The following is a 19,883-nucleotide window of genomic DNA, read 5'->3' on the forward strand; positions in this document are numbered from 1 at the left end:
GGAATGTCAAACAAGATTAATTTATATATATTTCACTATTCCCTATAGCTCTATCATAAGAGTAATGAGAATCAAACTCTATAACATTTTATTCTAGTCATGCCCACGACCTCGACTGATTTGCTGAATTGTTCTGAATAATTTCATCTTCAATTATAAAACGCATAGAGCACTCTTTGGCTGCTGATGTTGTATATATAAAAAGAGTAAGGTTTCTATTCCTTCCTTGTGATGATGACACAATGGAAAAAAAACTCTGTCAGAAAAGAAAAACGTCTGGAATACAACATCAAAATTAAGCAGTAGCACGTATAGCCACACCGAAGAGCTGTGGTACAGATTAACAGTCTTCCTGTTAATGAATACTATATATATATATATATATATATATATAATTTTTTTTATTTTCTTTATGTAAATATAGTCATGTATAACAACCCTCGTTGGAATTCAATGATTCTAATCTTTTGAATATATATATATATATATATATATATATATATATATATATATATATATATATATATATATATTATATATATATATATATATTATATATATATATATATATATATATATATATATATATATATATATATATATATATATAGGGTGAGTCACGGGAAACGGATGTTTTTAGAACGCTTCTTGCTCTCCTTGAATAAGAGATAAAGAGTGAGGAAGGTGCTCTTTAAACCTGCTTAAGATGCCGTTTAGTTTGTTGTTATTTGTTTATCTTTTACGCTAAATTTTGTTTTAGTTATTGATTTTAAATTGTTTTTTTTTTTCAATTCATTGCCTTCATGCTACCGTGGAGTCGTGAACACCGTGTGTCTGCTTATGTCACACATAATTGTTTCGCTTCTAGATATTACATAATGGCATAGTTTAGTAAAAAATTTTGTTGAAATATTCGCAGAGTTTTGTTTTTCGCTTCCAGCTGACTACAATATGGTTATCTTCAAGTCCAATGTAAACAAGTTCATGATAAGCCGTTCCCCTTAAGTTAACTTATTTACTGAATTTCCATTACTGAGAATTACCATATTGTCCAATTGACTACTGTACATTTTTTAACCCTTATCCTCGAGTGGTCCCTGGGCCTTGATAAGTGATGATGCTTATGTAAAAAAAAAATCCGTTTCTCGCGGCTCACCCTATATATATATATATATATATATATATATATATATATATATATATATATATATATATATATTCCCATCTTGTATCATATTCAGCCGTCATAATGATGCACATAAATTACGGAGAAAGTTTGTAGACAGAAAAAAACAGTTGAAGAAGACCGAAGAGTGCAACAACCGAATGGTTGTGGATGTGACAACCACGATAAAGATAATTTTCTCAGAAACAGAAAAATGTAGTAAATTGTTCATTAGTCTTGAAGCCTGAAACTACAAATCATTCAAACGAAGCAATTTCTATGAGTTCCAATTCATTGGAAAATCCGTTCTACATTTCTTAGCTATCAGAATTTCTTTTCTTTCTTATGACTAATTCGTTTTTTATGTTCACTTTTATCTGCATTCATTTCTGTACTAAATTTAATTTCCTCCAACAGATAAGAATATATCGTGTTTTGTTCACTTTATTCGGACAATGTTGAATCAAAAACATCTGTTTCCCGTGACTCACTCCCACATATGGGGGTATCAAATTGGTCAAAGGGAAAATTATTCCCAACTCGCATTTAGGTAAAAATGCACTTTCGTATAAATAATTGAATTTATTCAAAACGTATCGAAAAAACAAAAACAATGAAAATAACATCTACGTAAAATCGCGATACATCCAAACAGTCGTACGATATATCCAAACAGTCGTTAGTGGTAAGAGTTTAGGCTTCTTACCATGAGGTCCCGATTTCGAATCCCCCTAGATTCAGCCACTCTGATAAGTTGTAGACGACGAAACACGTGTCAGTGGATAATTATATTTTAAAAACAATATCTCTCTCTCTCTCTCTCTCTCTCTCTCTCTATATATATATATATATATATATATATATATATAGAGAGAGAGAGAGAGAGAGAGAGAGAGAAACATAAATACACACACAATCCTCTCCACAATATGTCCTATTGTGCATAGTCTTCAAGTCATACCTTTTATAAAAGTACTCCTTTTTGTTATCAGAACACAATGCGAGTCAAGCACATTCTTCTATTCTATCAGTATTGTAAATATTATTGCTGGCTATCTTGCCTTGGTTTGTCTATGGTGTATAATAGAAATTTAAATTGTGGCACTCATACTTCATAGGCGTTTGTCACTTTAATGTATTTATTTGCTTCCCCACGAAAGCAAATTAGGCACAAGGCCATTTTTAATGTGGGGTAAAAACCAGCTCCCCTAAAAGTAGGCAAAAAAGGGGACACTCTGGTTACCAAAAATTATAATTGTCCCAGTATAGAGGGGTTCCCCTCCATTGACTGGTACAAATTATCTTAAGTGCAGTATCTGCAGAACAGATACTACACTTTGATCCCGGTATTTATTTGCTCCCCCACCGAGCAAATTAGGCACAAGGCCGATTTTTAATGTGAGGAGTGAAGGGGAAATGGGGACCAACTTCCCGGGGAGTAGGGGAGCTGGATAGTGACAGTTAGTATGAAGGGTTGCCCCTACATTGACCAAGGTCTTATATGTGGGGTTTCCCCCACATATGGTCTTTGCTTGCAGTATGTATTTATTTGCTTCCCCACTGAGCAAATTAGGCACAAGGCCGTTTTTTAATGTGGAGAGAGAGGGAGGGGGGAGGGAAAAGAGGGACCAGCTCCCGAGAGGTGGGAAATGGGAGCTGGATAGTAACTGTTGGTATGAAGGGTTGCCCCTACATTGACCAAGGTCTGATATGTGGGGTTACCCCCACATATGGTCTTTGCTTGCAGTATCTGCCGGAACAAATACTACACTTTGATCCCGGCCCGAAGGCCAAGAACAACAGAAAAAATGCAAGCCTCTTTTTGCAGGATGCATAGGTTACTCCCATCTCCTTATACAGCATTCATCTGTAAAATGGAGCAGTCATTATCTATTATAATAAATCCATTTTGCCAGTTGTTCGTTTCTCCACAATTTAATTAATATATACAAAAGATAGAGTTTCACAAGTTAATTCTCATACTGAAAACGGACTTTTCTGAATTTACATTAGACACTTTTTTTTCATCATCTCTATTTATACTATGTAATCATAGGAAATCTAAATTTAGAAGCTACCTAATTTACATATTACATTGAAGAAAATAGATGCTAATAATTAGCTCCATATTATTAATGGTTTTTAGTAATAGAATTGTTTTAATTGTTTTGTTTAGGATTATTATTTAAAAGTTCATTTATTTTTAAGTATTCGTTAAAGCCGGCAGCAGTTCTGCTTAAAAACGGAGGTAAGCTTTATTTATCCAAGATGTGAGGGTTATTTCTCCTTGACTGCTGTTAATTTTAATAGATGGAGAAGGATGTGACCAGAAGTCCGTTTATGCTTCCATAAATCCAACATGTGGTTAACTTTCAGGAAAATGGTAACAAGACTAAAAGTTAGAATATTTAATATATCTTAAATAGTGACTAAACCCTATGCCCAGCAACATGTTTCGACCTGGCAACGCCGGATATGTACAGCTAGTATATATATATATATATATATATATATATATATATATATATATATATATATATATATATATATATATATATATATAAATGTCTTATTTATAGTATTCCGAATTTTATTGGGTTTATATAATTGATGATTCGGTAACCGTTCATATACCAATAAATTTCAAGTCAGAATGAGATGTAAGCTACAAAATTACCATATTCTGTAATTGAGCATTCATATATTGTTTAATAAAACCAAGACATCAAAGAATAGATTGATAGCAACAAATAGTGTATTTCATCGTTCATTACAATTGTTTCAAGACTATTCAGACAAATTCAAACCCTATAATGGTCTTGAAACAATTGTAACGAACGATGAAATACACTATTTGTTGCTATCAATCCATTCTGATATATATATATATATATATATATATATATATATATATATATATATATATATATATATATATATATATATGCATGCACAGATCATGATGTTATAATCACTAGATCAGTATGGACGGACGTCTTGACATTAAATAATAAATGTTTAAATTTAAACTTTCTTTCTCGCGGTTAACGTTGGCCGTGAGGTTTGTTCCTTGCTAATGGAGTCAGAGATGGCTTCGTGGCCAGGTTCGAATCTCCCAACCAGCTGTAATTGTAACTCCCTGCACTGATGATTCCTGAAAGGATTAAAACACTAGTATCTGTAAGAATTTAAAAATTATATAATAATAATTTATATATATATATATATATATATATATATTAGTGTTGGGACGATTAATCAGAAATCAGAAAAATCCAAGCTTTTGGTGTATCGGAAAAATTTTAGCCTATTTTCCGATGCCAAAACCGATTTCTTTAAATATTTTTTTTTTTATTTGATTTTGATTTAAGGAACATCTTCCACTGCTTGTACTAATAATAAAATAATAAATATTTATTGATTTAAACTTCAAGTAAGACTAAAATCTCTACATCATCCACGTCACAAGTGTGTTTGAGAAAATATATGCACATTTAAGATGTGTTTTTAGAGTAATCGGGACAAAATAACACTTTTCTAGTTAAATATTTAGAGATTTAGTACGGAATCTGTAATTGTAGCGGAATCGGGGAAAAATATTGGAATCGTCCCATCACTAATATATATATACTTTTTATTCATATTAAAATAAACATTTTTTTTTTATATCGCTACACAATCATGACACTGTTTCGATCAATAGGTATGCATAACTAAAGATCTCGTCAGGTGATACTAATCCCTTCTTTTAAAAGATCAAATCCTCATCCAAGGTTATTAGTTATTCATAACTAATTGACCGAAACATTGTCATAATCGTGTAGCAATATTAAAAAATGTTTATTTTAATATAAATAAAAATGTACATCTTGCACTCTTGGTAAAATTCTTATCTTTATTCCTATTCTTTGACTTACTGTTGAGACGATTCCAATATCCCCCCCCCCACGATTCCAATACAATTACTGATTCTGTTTTAAATTCCTGATTTTGATACAAATAAAAATTTCTTTTTTTTTTTTTTTAAATTTCCAAATATTAAACTATAAAGTTCTTTTTTTTTTTAACATCTATATTTTCTGATTACTGCAAAACATTCATGTGATATGTGCAAATATTTTCGCAAATGCAAAAATAAACTATGTGCCGGGGGGTGGGGGTGATCTATAAATTTTAGTTTTACTGGTAGTTTAAAATCAATAAATATTTATTATTTTATAATTAGTACCAGCAATGGAAAATTAATAAAAAATAATTTAAAGTATAAATTTTTGGTATTCGAAAAATATGCATAATTTTTTGGATTTCGATACCCCAAAAAGTTCTGATATTTTTTTTTTAATTCCTGTTTAATCGTCCCAACACTAATACATCACATTATATTATATTATTATTACTCTATCTTATAAAATAGTCAGTACGATGATTTTACATACTTTTCTGAATTTACGTTTTTAAAAGTAGAATCCAATAATAAAAACAAAAACGATTAAAGTGCTTCTTTTTGTTTAAAAGATCAACATTTAAAAAAAACAATTAGCTTAAAAAAATCACAATTCTGTGTGCGATTTCAATGGTTGGAGGTTAGGCCGATCGGAATTTAATATCACGTGATGATAAAAATTAACAACTTTTTCATAATTCCAAACGGATATTCTTTCATTGTATCCATGGATCATTGACAGCATTTCCGGTTGAAGGTAACCAGGACTGAATCGGTAGATACCTTTCGTTAGTTCTTTGTAATGACGAGTGTCTGTGTTGGCAAACATCACACCTGCGAAGATAAAATTGAATGCATTCAATTTTATAAATCACGTAATAAAGAATGTTAATATTTTCTGTATTTGGCAAACACACGTGAACAATAATACTTGACGTCTGCCTATACAATTTAATTTTAGCGAAAAATTACATTTTTTATTTGTTAATTCAAATATTCACAATCACTTTCAAATGTTGAGGTCTATCATATTAGGTTGGTGCAAAAACAATATCGTTTTCACATATCTTACTTTTATATATGACAAGAGGGGGGGTACCCGGCGTTGCCCGAGTGTTTGGAGGTGTGTGTGCTCGGGCCGGGGTGGGGTGTTAATCAAAACATAAGAATAAGCGAAGTAAGAAAAAAACAAAAAAGAAAACAGAAAAACGAACGTTAAAACTTATCTGAAAAATAAAGCGGGGAGGGGGGGTACCAGGGCGGTGTGTGTGTGTGTGTGGGGGGGGGGTAATCAAAACATAAGAATAAGCGAAGTAAATATTTTTAAAAGTTAAAACTTAAAAAAATCGAAAAAAAAACACAAAAAAAACTAACGTAAGACAAAAACAAAAAAGGAAACAGAAAAACGAACATTAAAACTTCTTTAAAAAATCTGAAAAATAAAAACAAAAAAAACACGTGAAAAATGGCCTGTTTCAATATTAAAATTTTTAAAATCGGTAGGTACCCGGGTGTTTTTGGGTGTGTGTGGTCGGTCGGAGTTGGGGGGGTGTTAATGAAAACCTAAGAATAAAAACAAAAAAACGAACGTTACGTGAAAAATGGCTTAAATAACCCTGCTTCAATATTAAAATTTAAAAAATCGAAAAAAAAAGACATCTCACACCACGATTCGAACCCAAAATGTTTAGATAATGGCCCAGCGCTCTAACCAACTGAGCTAACACGGCGTACATGAAATTGTGTCAGTTCTTCAAATATTGAAACTAAATCAGATTATGACGTCGTCTGACGCATGCGTAGAACCGATCTCATCATGAGAGGACGGTTTTTGCTGACCCCCTGTAGAAAAGTGCTGATTTCAGGGTGAAAAAATTAACGTTTTTGGCCAATTTTTCGATATTTGTCGGGCAAAGGATGGGGCTTTCATGAGACCAAATTTGTGAATTTTTGTTCTGTCTATCGAAAGTTTTTAGCAGACATACAAACACACATAGATACACACATACATACATGCATACATACATTTTCGTTTTTATATAGAGAGATTTCTGAATGAATTTATTGATATATATAGCCATGTTATATATCATTTTGAAGCACGGTTTTCGCTCTATCGAATCGTGTTATTCGTTTCAATTCTAAATTTCTTCATTCATTGTTTTTTGCAGGTTTTTTGACAGCATCGACAAAATTCAAATCCGCACGATTTTCTTGTTCCAGTTCAAACTAAGCCAAAAAGCTGCCGTAACAGCTTGTGATATTACTGATGCGTTTGACCCAGTAACCATTAACGAACGTGTGACACAACAGTGGTTCAAGAAATTTCATAATAGGGATGAGAGCCTCGAAGATGAAGACGGTCGCGGCCGGCCGATTGCAGTTGAAAATGAACATTTGAAAGCCTTAATTGAAGCTGATTCTCGCAAAAGAACTGACCCCTTCTTGCAAAAAAAAAACGGTCCAGTTGACGGTTAAAGAATTAATCTTTTTGGCCAATTTTTATATATTTGTGATCCGAGAGATCGATCTTTCTAACAATACCGATTTTGTTAGTGTTCGTTGCGTGTGTCGAAAGTTTTTGGCAAACATACAAACACACACACACACGCACACACACACACACACACACACACACACACACACACACACACACACACACACACATACTAACACACATTTTGCCTTTTATATAATAGACTAGCGAGGGTACCTGGCGTTGCCCGGGTGTGGAGAGGTCATGTAGTAAGGATATTGAGCAAGGGCCAGGTGTAAAAAAGAGCATGGCTACCCAATGGAAAAATAAAAGAAGTGATAAAACGAACAAAAAAAAAAAAATCACACAAATAACTCTGTTTAAATGTTAAAACATTTTTAAAAATCAGAAAAAAAAACAGTCCATTATGTGCGCGCGAACATGGTGGAAAAATAAAAGAAGGGAAAATAAAGAAGAAGCGAAAAAAACGACATAGATAACCTTGTTTAAATGTTGAAATTTTATTTGAAAATCGGACAAACAGAAACAAAAAAAACAATCCATTACGTGGGCGTGAACGTGAACCTGAAGCTTACAACACGTCCTTGATATCCACTGCTCCACCATGTTGTCAGCAAACTAACGTTGTTTTTTTTCTATTTAAACCAATTCAAGAAAGAACACTATACGCGCATGTGTGGTTGTGAAGGAACGATTTTTTGCTACCCTCCCTCGTTGCATATATTTATATATAAAAATATACTTTTTATTCATATTCAAATAAACATTTTTATAGGAAATCATTGACCATTTTTTCTAATTCTTACATATCATTCGACCGAGACATAGCTCTTTCAGACGGTACCAGTTTCTACCCAATCCGATGCCGCTGAGAAAAGTTTTTGGGAGACATAACACACACACATACACACACACATGTTGCCTTTAATACATTAGACTAGCATAGGTACCCGGCGTTGCCGGGGACCATAAGAAACATAACAGAAGTGAAAATTGTCTGTAACATTTATATTAAAAGTTTCATCTATTTTACATTTTCAATTACTCTCACTTGTTTTTATTAATTGAAAATTTTTTTAGAAATCCATTTGCACTGAGCTTCCACAAACCTGTTGTATTTTAAGTAATAGACAACAACAACAACAACAACAACAACAACAACAACAACAACAACAGATTTTGCCTAAACCACTTAAAAAGGATTGTATTGCTGTATATAGAGCACAGGCCAGTTTCTACATCATTAAATTATAACATATTTGCTCTATCTAGAGTATTGAATACATATTTAGCGACTACTGAGTCTCAGCTAATTTATCGCAGCAGAGTGTCTTTTTTCCAATGACTGACTGAGGCCAGAAACATTAATTAGTCAAAAAGTGTAATGAACTTATTTCTCTATCAACACCCTTAAACTCTGGATAAAAAGCAATCACTTTATCTACACTTAAAAGCAAAAATATAATAAATAAAAAGACAACACAGTCATATTTCAATTAGGGATTTTATTTCAATGCATTTTTATTATTTTGATAATATTAAGAAAGGATTTTTTTATGTGAATTTACTGGGAAAGACAACTGAAATGTTGCCAGAACTCTAAATGTGTACTGAAGAATGCTACGAGGGCATAACCCCCTTAAAAAATCAAATTTAAATTATACGTAGAAAATTTACTGGGGAAGACAATGGAAGTGGTCTAGAATATCTACATTACCCTCTATATACCTATGCGTCTCTAGATAATTCATTAAAACTTTAAATATCTCGTATATCTGATTTTACTGAAAATTAAACCATATATATGTCACAAATTTAGAGATTTCTTCAACATTTCAGTCTTCCTTACTATATTAACAGTGTTAGATAGACCCCCCCCCGCCTCTGTGACGAGACCTCTTTTAGATCATCTTCTTCCTTCGACGTCTTCAATCCAACTCAACACTATGCTAGTCAAACTGGCACATGTGACATGCGATACGTCAACTTCCGGTCACTTGTTCGGATACTTTCCGGTGCAAACTTGACCAGGTCACAGTTGGACATATTTTGATAACCTGTCAAAACATAGTTTTAAATCTCTTGTCCACACAACTCTAGCTAGCTAGCTAGATAGATAAATAGACATGTAGATAGATAAATAGATAGATATATAATAAGATAAACGGATAGATAGATAGATAGATAGATAGATAAATAGATAGATACATAAATACATAGATAAATAGCTAGATAGACAGATAGATCGATAGATAGATAGATAAATAGATAGATAGATAGATAGATAGATAAGCTAAACGAATAGATATATATAGATAGATAAACAGATAGATAGATAGATAGATAGATAAACGGATAGATAGATAGATAGATAGATAGATAGATAAACGAATAGATAGATAGATAGAAAGAAAAACAGATCGATCGATCGATCGATCGATAGATAGATAGATAGATAGATACATAACTCACTGCTTCTGCTTGCCCACTATCTAACAACAGGAGGAGGAGGGGGGGTCAGTACAAACAAAGAAATAATATGACGTTATAGGGACAAAAATACAAAGTAGTGATTCTCATTCAATTCTGAGCAACATATATATTTTTTGTTTTTATTTTACTTGTGAGTACATCACTTATCAAGGCTCAAAGGCCACTCTAGAATAACGGATAATGAGCGCTAGGTAGATGCTAAGAAAACACCATGATGATCAGTAATGGTGGAACTTGGGTGGAGTTTAATTATATAATAAGACAGCTCAACAAGAACTTATTTATATTAGATGTGAAAACGACCATGTCATAGTTAGCCGGGAAGCAGCCCCACGGTATTGTGTTCCACAGATGGACAGTTCTATGTAAGAAACTTTGGTCATGGAATTTTCCTTTAGTTTTAGGCACAGATAGAAAGTGAGGGAAATTGTTGATGGTTGTAGCAGCTAGACGAGTATTTGTTACAAAGGTTTTAGGGGGGGCATAAATTGAAGGTCACTCAAGCACCTACCATAAAAGTAACGATAAAGCAGAGGTACACTCACAACATCTCTTCTGTGAGAAAGTGGAAGTAAGGGAGCGAAAAGATCCTTGCCCACTAGATTTCGAAGACGGTTTTCGTTAGTAGATTATATTTACAATATTTTAAAACCAGGTAAAATATCTGCTAGAAGTTATAGATTCTAAATTTACCCATAGTTTTACTCTGGAATTAACCCTTCATATTTTATATCCGGACAGACAAACAGACAATTTTACTTTATATATATAGAACTAAATATAAGTTTTCAATTTGACATCATCACAGAAATTTTCAAAAGAAGTTTGATGGAATTTCAATTTTAAGCAGATTAACACAATTAAAAAAAATATGTTGTTCATTCGTTTTTGAATTTTTAAGATGAGGAATGATTTTTCATATTATTTGGCTATTTCGGACTACTGTTCTCATCTTCATGTCATTTTCAAAACGTTTCGGTTGATGTGACCTCCAACTTTCTTCAGGTGTATCATGTCAAACTCGGGAATCTTCCTATCAAACTCGGGAATCTGCACTGAATTTCGAATGGAACCCTTTATTTTAGCCACACAGCATGCTCTCATTCTGTCAGCCATGACTGGGTAGAAATCCTTCGAAATTGTATTTCGAGTGTTGCCTGCACTAAAGATTGAACCTTCAACCTCACAAAAGTATAACTTTTACGACTGAATTTTACCAAGTACTCTATCCACTATGCCACATGATATGCCTAAAGAAGGTCGGAGGTTACATCGATTGAAATGTTAGAACAGTAGTCTGAAGTATCGGAATAATACAAATACATTGTTTAGTAAAGTTGTGATGTTTAGTGGAAGTGTAACCTTACCCAACATGTTGTAGTCTCAGTCACAAAGTTGATAAAGAATCAGAAAGAACTTCAACTCGCTTTTTCCTGTTGTCACAACAACATTTATTTCTTCATTATCCCGCCACACATGACTTCTCCTTATGGGCGTGACGTCACCCACGTCCCTAACGTTATTCTCAAACGTCATCCACGTCTTTAACGTGATCGTCTTCTTTAACGTGCTCTTCCTCCTTTTTGTAGTCTCTTTCTTTACCAGTGACATCATTTTGCATGCATTTGTGTCCGCGCTCTGTTACAGAAGACAGCATGAATTTGTGAAAGTGTATTGACGTTCACTGTTAACTACTACATCTACAGAATTAATTTTTCTCCAATTCTTTGCCCCGCCTTTCAAGCAAATAATTTCAACCAAACAACTTTCTTCCAATCTACATTATTATGGAGAACAAGAGAGGACGGCAAAAAAATTGGGTTCATGATCGAAACATCTTTCGGAATCATGGCTAATGCGACTTCTTAAAGACATCAAAATGGCCACTTTGAATAATCAGAAAATATTTATTTTCTTCTTTTGAATATTTGCAACACAAAGAGTTTATGAGCGGCTATTTTGTGCACATGAAAAGACTAATAATTTGCACATTTAAATAATGTTTGCCTTTGTCTCGTGTTCTGAAGCGTCATCGTGAACTAAACAGTTGAGTTCGTTTACAACGACATTAAAAATTTAATATGCGTTTGTCTCGATTGAATTCCTAAGTGAATAACTTAATAACTTATTCATTCAATACATCTGCATCATTTTATTCACTGCTTTATATATTTTATTCCACTAGATGAATATATCGTTAGAATCGCATTGACACACTGGTTCCCATAAGATCACAACAGTGACGTTGAGTCTGGCCAGTACTAAATGGGAGACAACTTGAAAATACCAGATTCGATGTGTAATTAAATACTCTACAAAAACCAATCAGATACGAAACATGTTTTCAACTTAAGGTGACTCATTAATGGTCGACATGCCATAAAACCCAACGATTTATCAATCTTTTCCTGAGTTCTATGGACCCTATCTCTTAGAATTTATTAAAAAAACTCCTCATTTTGTGTTCCTTCCATTTCATTATATTAATAATCTATATAAGTATTGTGGGGTACAAACCACCCCTATTTGAAAACTAAGTGGAATCAACCAGTCCTATGAATACCACTGGTTGCAAAGACTAAATGGAGACATTCATACCATGTTTAACCGCATGCTACGAACACGTTCCTCTCATACCACTTTAGTGGCTCCTGTATTCTTTATGATAAATACATATTATATTTTATACACTTTACACTACTTGTGGCTTCTTTCATTTGTGACCCCTACACGGATCTACAACAATAAGTCGTCTAAGTGCCTACATGCACTGCCTTCTCATACTATTTTCGACTCAACTATCAGTGAGCATCCATTTTCTGCCAATAATGGTCCGCAAGTGTCAGCCCTAGCTAACAAAACACTAATTATTGGAAAGAGATAACTATATATATATCCTGCACTGATGATTCCCGAAAGGATGAAACACTAGTGTCTGTAAGTATTTAATAATTATTATAGTAAATAATTATGTCAGCCCCTTTAAGAAACTTTACAGTTCAAATAAAATCGGTTAATTTTGCTTGCATGCGCAAATCATCATATAATGGTTAGATCACTCTTACAGACGTTAAAAAATCATTTAAAAATGAATATTTAAATCTCAACAATATTTCTCGCGGTTAACGGTGGCCGATTGTATTTGATCTCTGCTAATGGAGTCAGAGATAGCTTCGTTGCCAGGTTCGAATCTCTCGACCGGTGTTAATCATGACACCCTGCACTGATGATTCCCAAAAGGATGAAACACTAGTGTTTGTAGGTATTTAATAAGTAGAATCCTTCTAAGATAATACAGAGATTCCAAGATTCATCTTAAAATTCAATGCCAGTTTTCTAGAACGATTTGTCTTTGCACTCAAAATAGATCTCAATTTACGATATCACTTCTTTATTGAAGCCAAGGTCTTTTTCCCTGGAGCATTGCTTTGTGGATTGCAAACAGTGCAAAACAATTCGATGTGCAATTTGTGTAGTTTACTATCGCTGTGATCGAATTGTGAGACGATGCATTGTCTTGCTGAATGATAAGTTTTTTTTTTCATTTTCTCAACTATATTATTTCAGAGAACCTCCAATTATGCCCACTCCCCATATTTATTTTACTTTTGACCATCTTTAAATGCTGTTATTGTCTTGAAAGACACAATCCTTCCCCATATTCCATCCGGATCTTTTTATTTTGGGGACTGACCTGCTTGTTTTCTGTTGACTTGGAAAACAGTGGGTTATTTTGCATTTAGCAAAGGTTTGGGAGGGCTTTACTAACCTGCCATGTTAACATTTTGTTTAGTTTTTTTTGTTGTTTTTTTTTTTTCATTCTTTTGAGGTGTTTGTAGATCTTCTCACTCCCCATCATTAGTTATGCATATTTATTTTTGTAAATAAAATTTAATTGATGGCTTCCATTAGATGAATATATCGTTAGAATCACATAGACACACTGGTTCCCATATGATCACAACAGTGTAATTGAGTCTGGCCAGTACTAAATGGGTGACCATTTGCAAAGACCAGATACTGTGTGTAATTACTAGGGCTATGACAACAGCATATTCTTTTCGCTGTTTTGACTCTCGAGTGTATATCCGTTGATATCTTATATGCTTTTATATAGAGTAATGTGGTTCTCGGTTGATTAATTGTGTCTAACTGTGTCGGATATATACTCGAGAGTCAAAACCATGATAAGAATATGCTGTTGTTACAGCCCTAGTAATTACTCTACAAAAATCAATCAGAAACAAAATATGGTTTCAACTAAAAATGACCTGATAATGATTGACATGTCACAAACCCCAACAATCGTTTCCTGGGTTCTACAGAACTCATCCCTCAGAATTTTAAATAAGAGCTTGACAAGATACACCTGAAGAAGGTCGGAGGTCATATGGTGCAAAGGGGAAAAAGGTGGCTGGTTAATTTTAATGCATCGAAAATCAAGCTTCTCTCCTTTCATCATCATCGCTCTGACTCTCATCACGCCTCAACTGAAATGAATGGTGTTCGTCTTCGGGAAGCTCCATGTCTTGACAAACTTCTGGGACTGACCTTCACTCCTAATCTGAAATGGAACACATACATCAAATCTGTTGGCAAGATCGCTGGAAAAATGGTTGGATTACTCTACCACTCCAGTAAGTATCTCACTGCCGATGCAATCCTCTATCTGCATAAGAGTCAGGTACACTTAAAAATGGAGTACTGTTGTTACATCTGGGCAGGAGCTGCTCAGCGTGCCCTATCCAGCCTTCATAGAGTTCAAAAGCGAATTTAGACAAAAGAAATAAGGTGGGAGATTACATCGGTTGAATGGTTTTAAAAATAACACTCAAGATGAGAATAGATAATCCAGTTTTAGTTCTTTTTGTTTTCAAGCAAATAAATCAATTTTTCTAAGTTATTGAGGAAGTGGTGCTAGGCTCTCTCCTATGTAGTTTTAAATAGCGGATGTCCCCTCCCACAATATTTTAGAATAAATATTTTTTAATTTATTCTGTTGTTTTCCAGCAAATAAAATCAATTTTTAAACTTTTTTTTTTTGGTGATAGGGCATTGTAGTTGTAAATAGGGACTAAGTTCGCTTTCTCCAATATGTTAATATGGTTTTAAGCAAATACTATCGTTTGGTCTAAGTTGAGGGATGAGGACTAGGTTCACCCTATACTTTAAAAGAGGAGAAGCCTTTCACACACAATATTTAACTCAAAATATTAGCGTCTTTATTTTGCTATTGTGTTAAATCTTTTTTTTTTTTTTTTTTTTTTTGCAAGGGAAGGGGTAAGGATTCTGCCAGGGACACCTAAACTAAAAGGTTAATTGTAAAGTTAAGTGTTAAAATGTTTTTGATGAACGTGGAGGTTATGATTTCCAAAATTTGGACAATCTTATTTATAACTACACATTAGGACAATCAACCAATGAGAAGCTTCTGATCTCATTATAAAGATATCAAATTTTGGATTCAAGTCAGTTCGCTATCAGTCTCCACCTTGACACAACTGAACCACTGCTGATCCGGATTACATTGATTCTTTGCTGACTGGATCTAATGTTGCTATCTTTGTTCTAGTGAATTAATCAACATCTCAGATCATGACTGCATTGATTCTTCACCGTTTGGATTTACTACCGCCATCTTTATTCAACATAATGGCTCAACACTTAATATTAAAGGAGGGTTTTTAGATAGTGTTTATTTATTTGCTTCCCCACTGAGCAAATTAGGCACAAGGCGGTCTTTTAGTGTAGGGAGGAAAAACCAGCTCCCCCAAGGGGGCACTCTGGCAGGGTCCAAAATTAGCAATTGTCTGATATGAAGGGTTGCCTCCACATTGACCAGAACTGATTACTTCCTTTTCCGCTCCTGGCCCGAAGGCCAAGAACAGCCTATTTTCTCCTTGATGTAGGGATAGTGGTACTGTTAAGGGAGTGTCATTTGTTGGGTGGGAAGGCAGTGCTATCCGGACTTAGGGTTAGTGCTATGGTTGTTCTTTTTCTCGGCCATTCTCCTTCCAAAGAATTCACAATATGTATCTAACTTAATAAATAAATTATGGTTATATATTCTTAAAATGCTATTTAGTTAAACATTGGCGGAGAATGGATAATAATTTTACATTAAATTTATATGTAAACTCGATTACTAATTATAAATGTTCAAATTTAGTAGAAAAAAAAATGTGAGTAGAATCTTTTTTCTTGTTGTTGGATAGTGGTGATTTAGCTGAGTACCTTCAGCGACTTTTAGATATTGATATAATTTTTTTATTTTTTTATTTGACAGACTTCTAAATATTTTCCCTTTGTGGATTGTATCCATAATTTTGATAAACTTATTGCAAAATTTTGCCTATTTTGTGCTATTTTTTCTGCCTATCTACTTGTACCATTTTTACTTGGCCAATTTTGCCTAAATTCGTTATTTTGATCCATAGATTTTAGTTTTACTGGTAAAATTTTAAATCAATAAATATTTATCATTTTATCATTTGTACCAGCAATGGAAAATTTAATAAATGAATAAAAAAAATTAATTTAAAAGAATCATTTTTAAAATCGAAAATTAGACTCAAATTCCAATATTGCAACAAAGTTCCAGTTTTTCAGATTCCCAATTCCGATTAACCGCCCTAACACTAAAACTAATGCTTCAATTATTAAAACACAGAGTTACAGCCTGAAAGTCTTTTTTTTTTTTTGTTTTGCTTGAATTTATTTATAGAACTCAAAACAAAGAAATGAAATCAATGGATCATTTTAGATTCGTTTTCCATCTTCAGAGAAGGCAATTCCTGAATAATATATTAATGATTTCCTGGCCAGCTGCTTCATTTTCTTTGTTTATACATCAATAGTTGATGACATTAATGGTTGTCTTCTGGATCTTCTGTTGAAAATGGAACAAATGGAATTATGGAATCATCTGGACCAAAAAGGTGATCCATTAAAATGATCCAGTTCCGAGTTTAGAGTTCTGTAAAAATGTCTGAGAAATAAAACAATTTTCGCTTAAGACTGTTTTTATTTTCCATATAAGGATACTGACTATTGCAAAAAAAAAAAAAAAAAAAAAAATGGCCAGAATGTCTACTAGAAAGTTGTGTATTGAAGCAGCTCAGATTACATACATGAAAAGTAACATTAAATAGCATCTCAGTTTTTTTTTGTTTTCAATCAAATCCACTCCATTCTAATGAAGAACATATCAAAAAATGATATTTTTATTGAACATGCTGATACCGACCTAAAGGTACATATTTCACATTAAACACATAATATGCAAGGAGCTATGGCATAACAGTACCAGCTAAATTCAGTTCTAAAAACTAGAGGTTGAAGGTTCAATCTCTAGTGCAGGCAATGCTAAGAATACAATTGCAAATAACTCAATATTTCTATCTGCTCATGGCTGATAAATGAGAGCATGCTACCCTTATTTATTAAATAAATGGCGCTTCATATTCTAGAGTTTGAGAGAAAATTTTCCGAGTTTGACAAAATACAACTGAAGAAGGTTGGAGGTTACAACGACCGAAAAAGTATGTCAAGATGAGAACAGTAGTGTGAGTAATCTAAATAATACAAACACATGATCCTTTGAACTCCAATTAATAATGTAACTAGCGTAACTCTCTATACAACTATTAATTTAGCATAACCAGTACTAACATTAAAACGATTATAATCTATATCGTTCCCATTTCAACAAGTAATAGCACAAACCTCACCATCCATCGTACACCTCACATTTCAGTTTCCTCTGCCTGCACACCTACTTCCTGTGTTCACGCACACACTACTCTATTTCTTCTTCTATCGCAATCTTGTTGTAACCCGATTGCGTTACAGTACATCTTCTACTACTGCCCTTGCCTCCCAAGTTTTCAAACTTATATCACCCGGTTATGCGCATATAAACTTGCTAGTATATATAAATATTCTTTGCTTCCTTGTAATATCTATCTTGTAAAAGTTAGAATAAATTCAGGGAAAATATTAATCCACACATAATTGTGTTCTACTTAGATTGCTTTATTTTTTAATTATATTTTATTTTATTTATATAACAAATATGTACAATGTTTCGGCCATTTTTAATTATCTAAATTGTAATTCATATGACATTTTGATCAACTTTATTCTGTTGTTAATATCGGTTTCTAATTAAAAAAAAAAAAAAAGTAACATACTCATGTGAAGGGTGTCAACATGCATCTTTAAACTGGTGCTATAAAACCGGCACGATTTAAACTTGGGATGCCAAGTTACCCGTCTGGCTCGGTATCTACTTCATCATCTTGGGAATTTAAACACTTTATTCAATCCACTGAGGGAAATTGTTCTTAATGGGTGTTTCATATCTTTTAGATTTTATCTCAAGTTTGTAAAACAGTTTTTAATCTATACTGTAACAAATTGGGGCCCTATGGTAACGAGAATTGAGTAGGTTAACTAGATAAATATGTAGTTTGCACAGCTAAGCTTAAAGAATGTTAGACTATGCAGTTTTGAAATAAATAAATAAATATTTGACAAAAAGAAATTCACGGACAAAGAATAACATACTACCTTGGCTGATCTAAAGTGTAAAAGATGACAAAATTGGCAATTAAGATAGTCTAGATAGAAAGTGGTGAAAGTTTTAGGAACAAAGAAAACAGTTGGTCATATAGGTAACCATAGAATCGAAGGAGTCTGTTAGAGTCAGAGAGTGCACGACAGACATTCAAAAAATATAGTGCACAAGATAATCAGAGAGTCGGTTCTGAAAACTGAAGCAAACAGTTACCAAATGCAACCAAAAGACGAGTATAAACTAACAGCTAGAACTGATGACAAAGCAACACGACTGAACATATGCCTATCTATATATCTAATAGTCGTCAAGGGACGCTTTGCAAGACTGAGGTTAATAGTCCGTTTACAGAATTAACATATGATTATTGAACTGTTTATTGTATGTGTTAAACATCCATTTCACACACACGCACTTGTAACAATGGGACAACTAGACAAAAAATTAACTTTAGAATAAATAAATGTTACCAAAGGCAAGATAAGTTACTGTTCTACCGACCTGGATAAGTCTTTTTTTGTGTTTTAACATATTTTAAAATGTTTTTTTTTTACTTGAAAACAAAGTTAGATCTGTTAAGTTAGAACAAGAAAACAAGGGTGGTTTCATTAAAGCCATGTTGAGCCTCAATAATTACTCAAAAATAAAAAATTAAAAATATACTAGCAGAACATTATATTTTCGCAAAAATGGTGTCATTTAATGGTTGGGTTTCTACCAGTATTTTGCTGCATATTCAAATTATAAGCAATTAACGAGGCACAACATGACTGTAATGAATCCACCATTTTGTCACTTTCTAACTCAACAGACTTGATACTACTTTTGTTTTAAAGCAAAAACAAACGCTTTAAAATAAGCTAAAACACACAAAAAATTATCCAGGTAGGTAAAACTTATCTTGCCTTTGGTAACATTTATTTGTTGTAAATTTAATTTATTAACCCCCCTTTTTTTTTGTTGGCTATTGTAAAAATTTCCTATTTATATATATATATATATATATATATATATATATATATATATATATATATATATATTTTTTTTTTTTTTTTTTGAAGTAGAAGTGCATTATTTGGTTGGTTAGCATAATTCAGGGGAGATAACTTGAATATGATTTAAGGGAAATAACTTTTGAGTCAATACGTGCTGAATTGCAAGAAGATAAAATAAACAAACCAAGTCTTTCACGTCATCAAATTTGCAT

General features: G+C 33.0%; 1 protein-coding gene and 1 long non-coding RNA gene across 3 annotated transcripts in view; both read right to left on the reverse strand.

Moving 5' to 3' along the window:
• Positions 1-568: 568 nt before the first annotated feature.
• Positions 569-4,010, reverse strand: LOC145277882 (uncharacterized). 2 transcript variants are annotated; one of them, XR_013868240.1, is made up of 2 exons: positions 2,092-4,010; positions 569-1,991 (listed from the first exon to the last, which is right to left on the reverse strand). It is a non-coding gene; the product is annotated as an uncharacterized LOC145277882 (long non-coding RNA). The 2 variants fall into 2 exon arrangements; XR_013868236.1 differs by having other exon boundaries at positions 569-1,995.
• Positions 4,011-5,654: 1,644 nt separating this feature from the next.
• LOC145277889 (N-fatty-acyl-amino acid synthase/hydrolase PM20D1.1-like) overlaps positions 5,655-19,883 on the reverse strand; it is a 158,544-nt gene continuing 144,315 nt past the window's right edge. Inside the window, exon 11 of the mRNA XM_080129885.1 lies at positions 5,655-5,942. Coding sequence (XP_079986011.1) covers positions 5,716-5,942 — 227 coding nt within the window. The 3' untranslated portion in view covers positions 5,655-5,715. The remainder of the gene's footprint in view (positions 5,943-19,883) is intronic.

Source organism: Euprymna scolopes, chromosome 1, assembly GCF_053919585.1.
Source record: "Euprymna scolopes isolate OS-2025 chromosome 1, ASM5391958v1, whole genome shotgun sequence".
NCBI lineage: Eukaryota > Metazoa > Mollusca > Cephalopoda > Sepiida > Sepiolidae > Euprymna > Euprymna scolopes.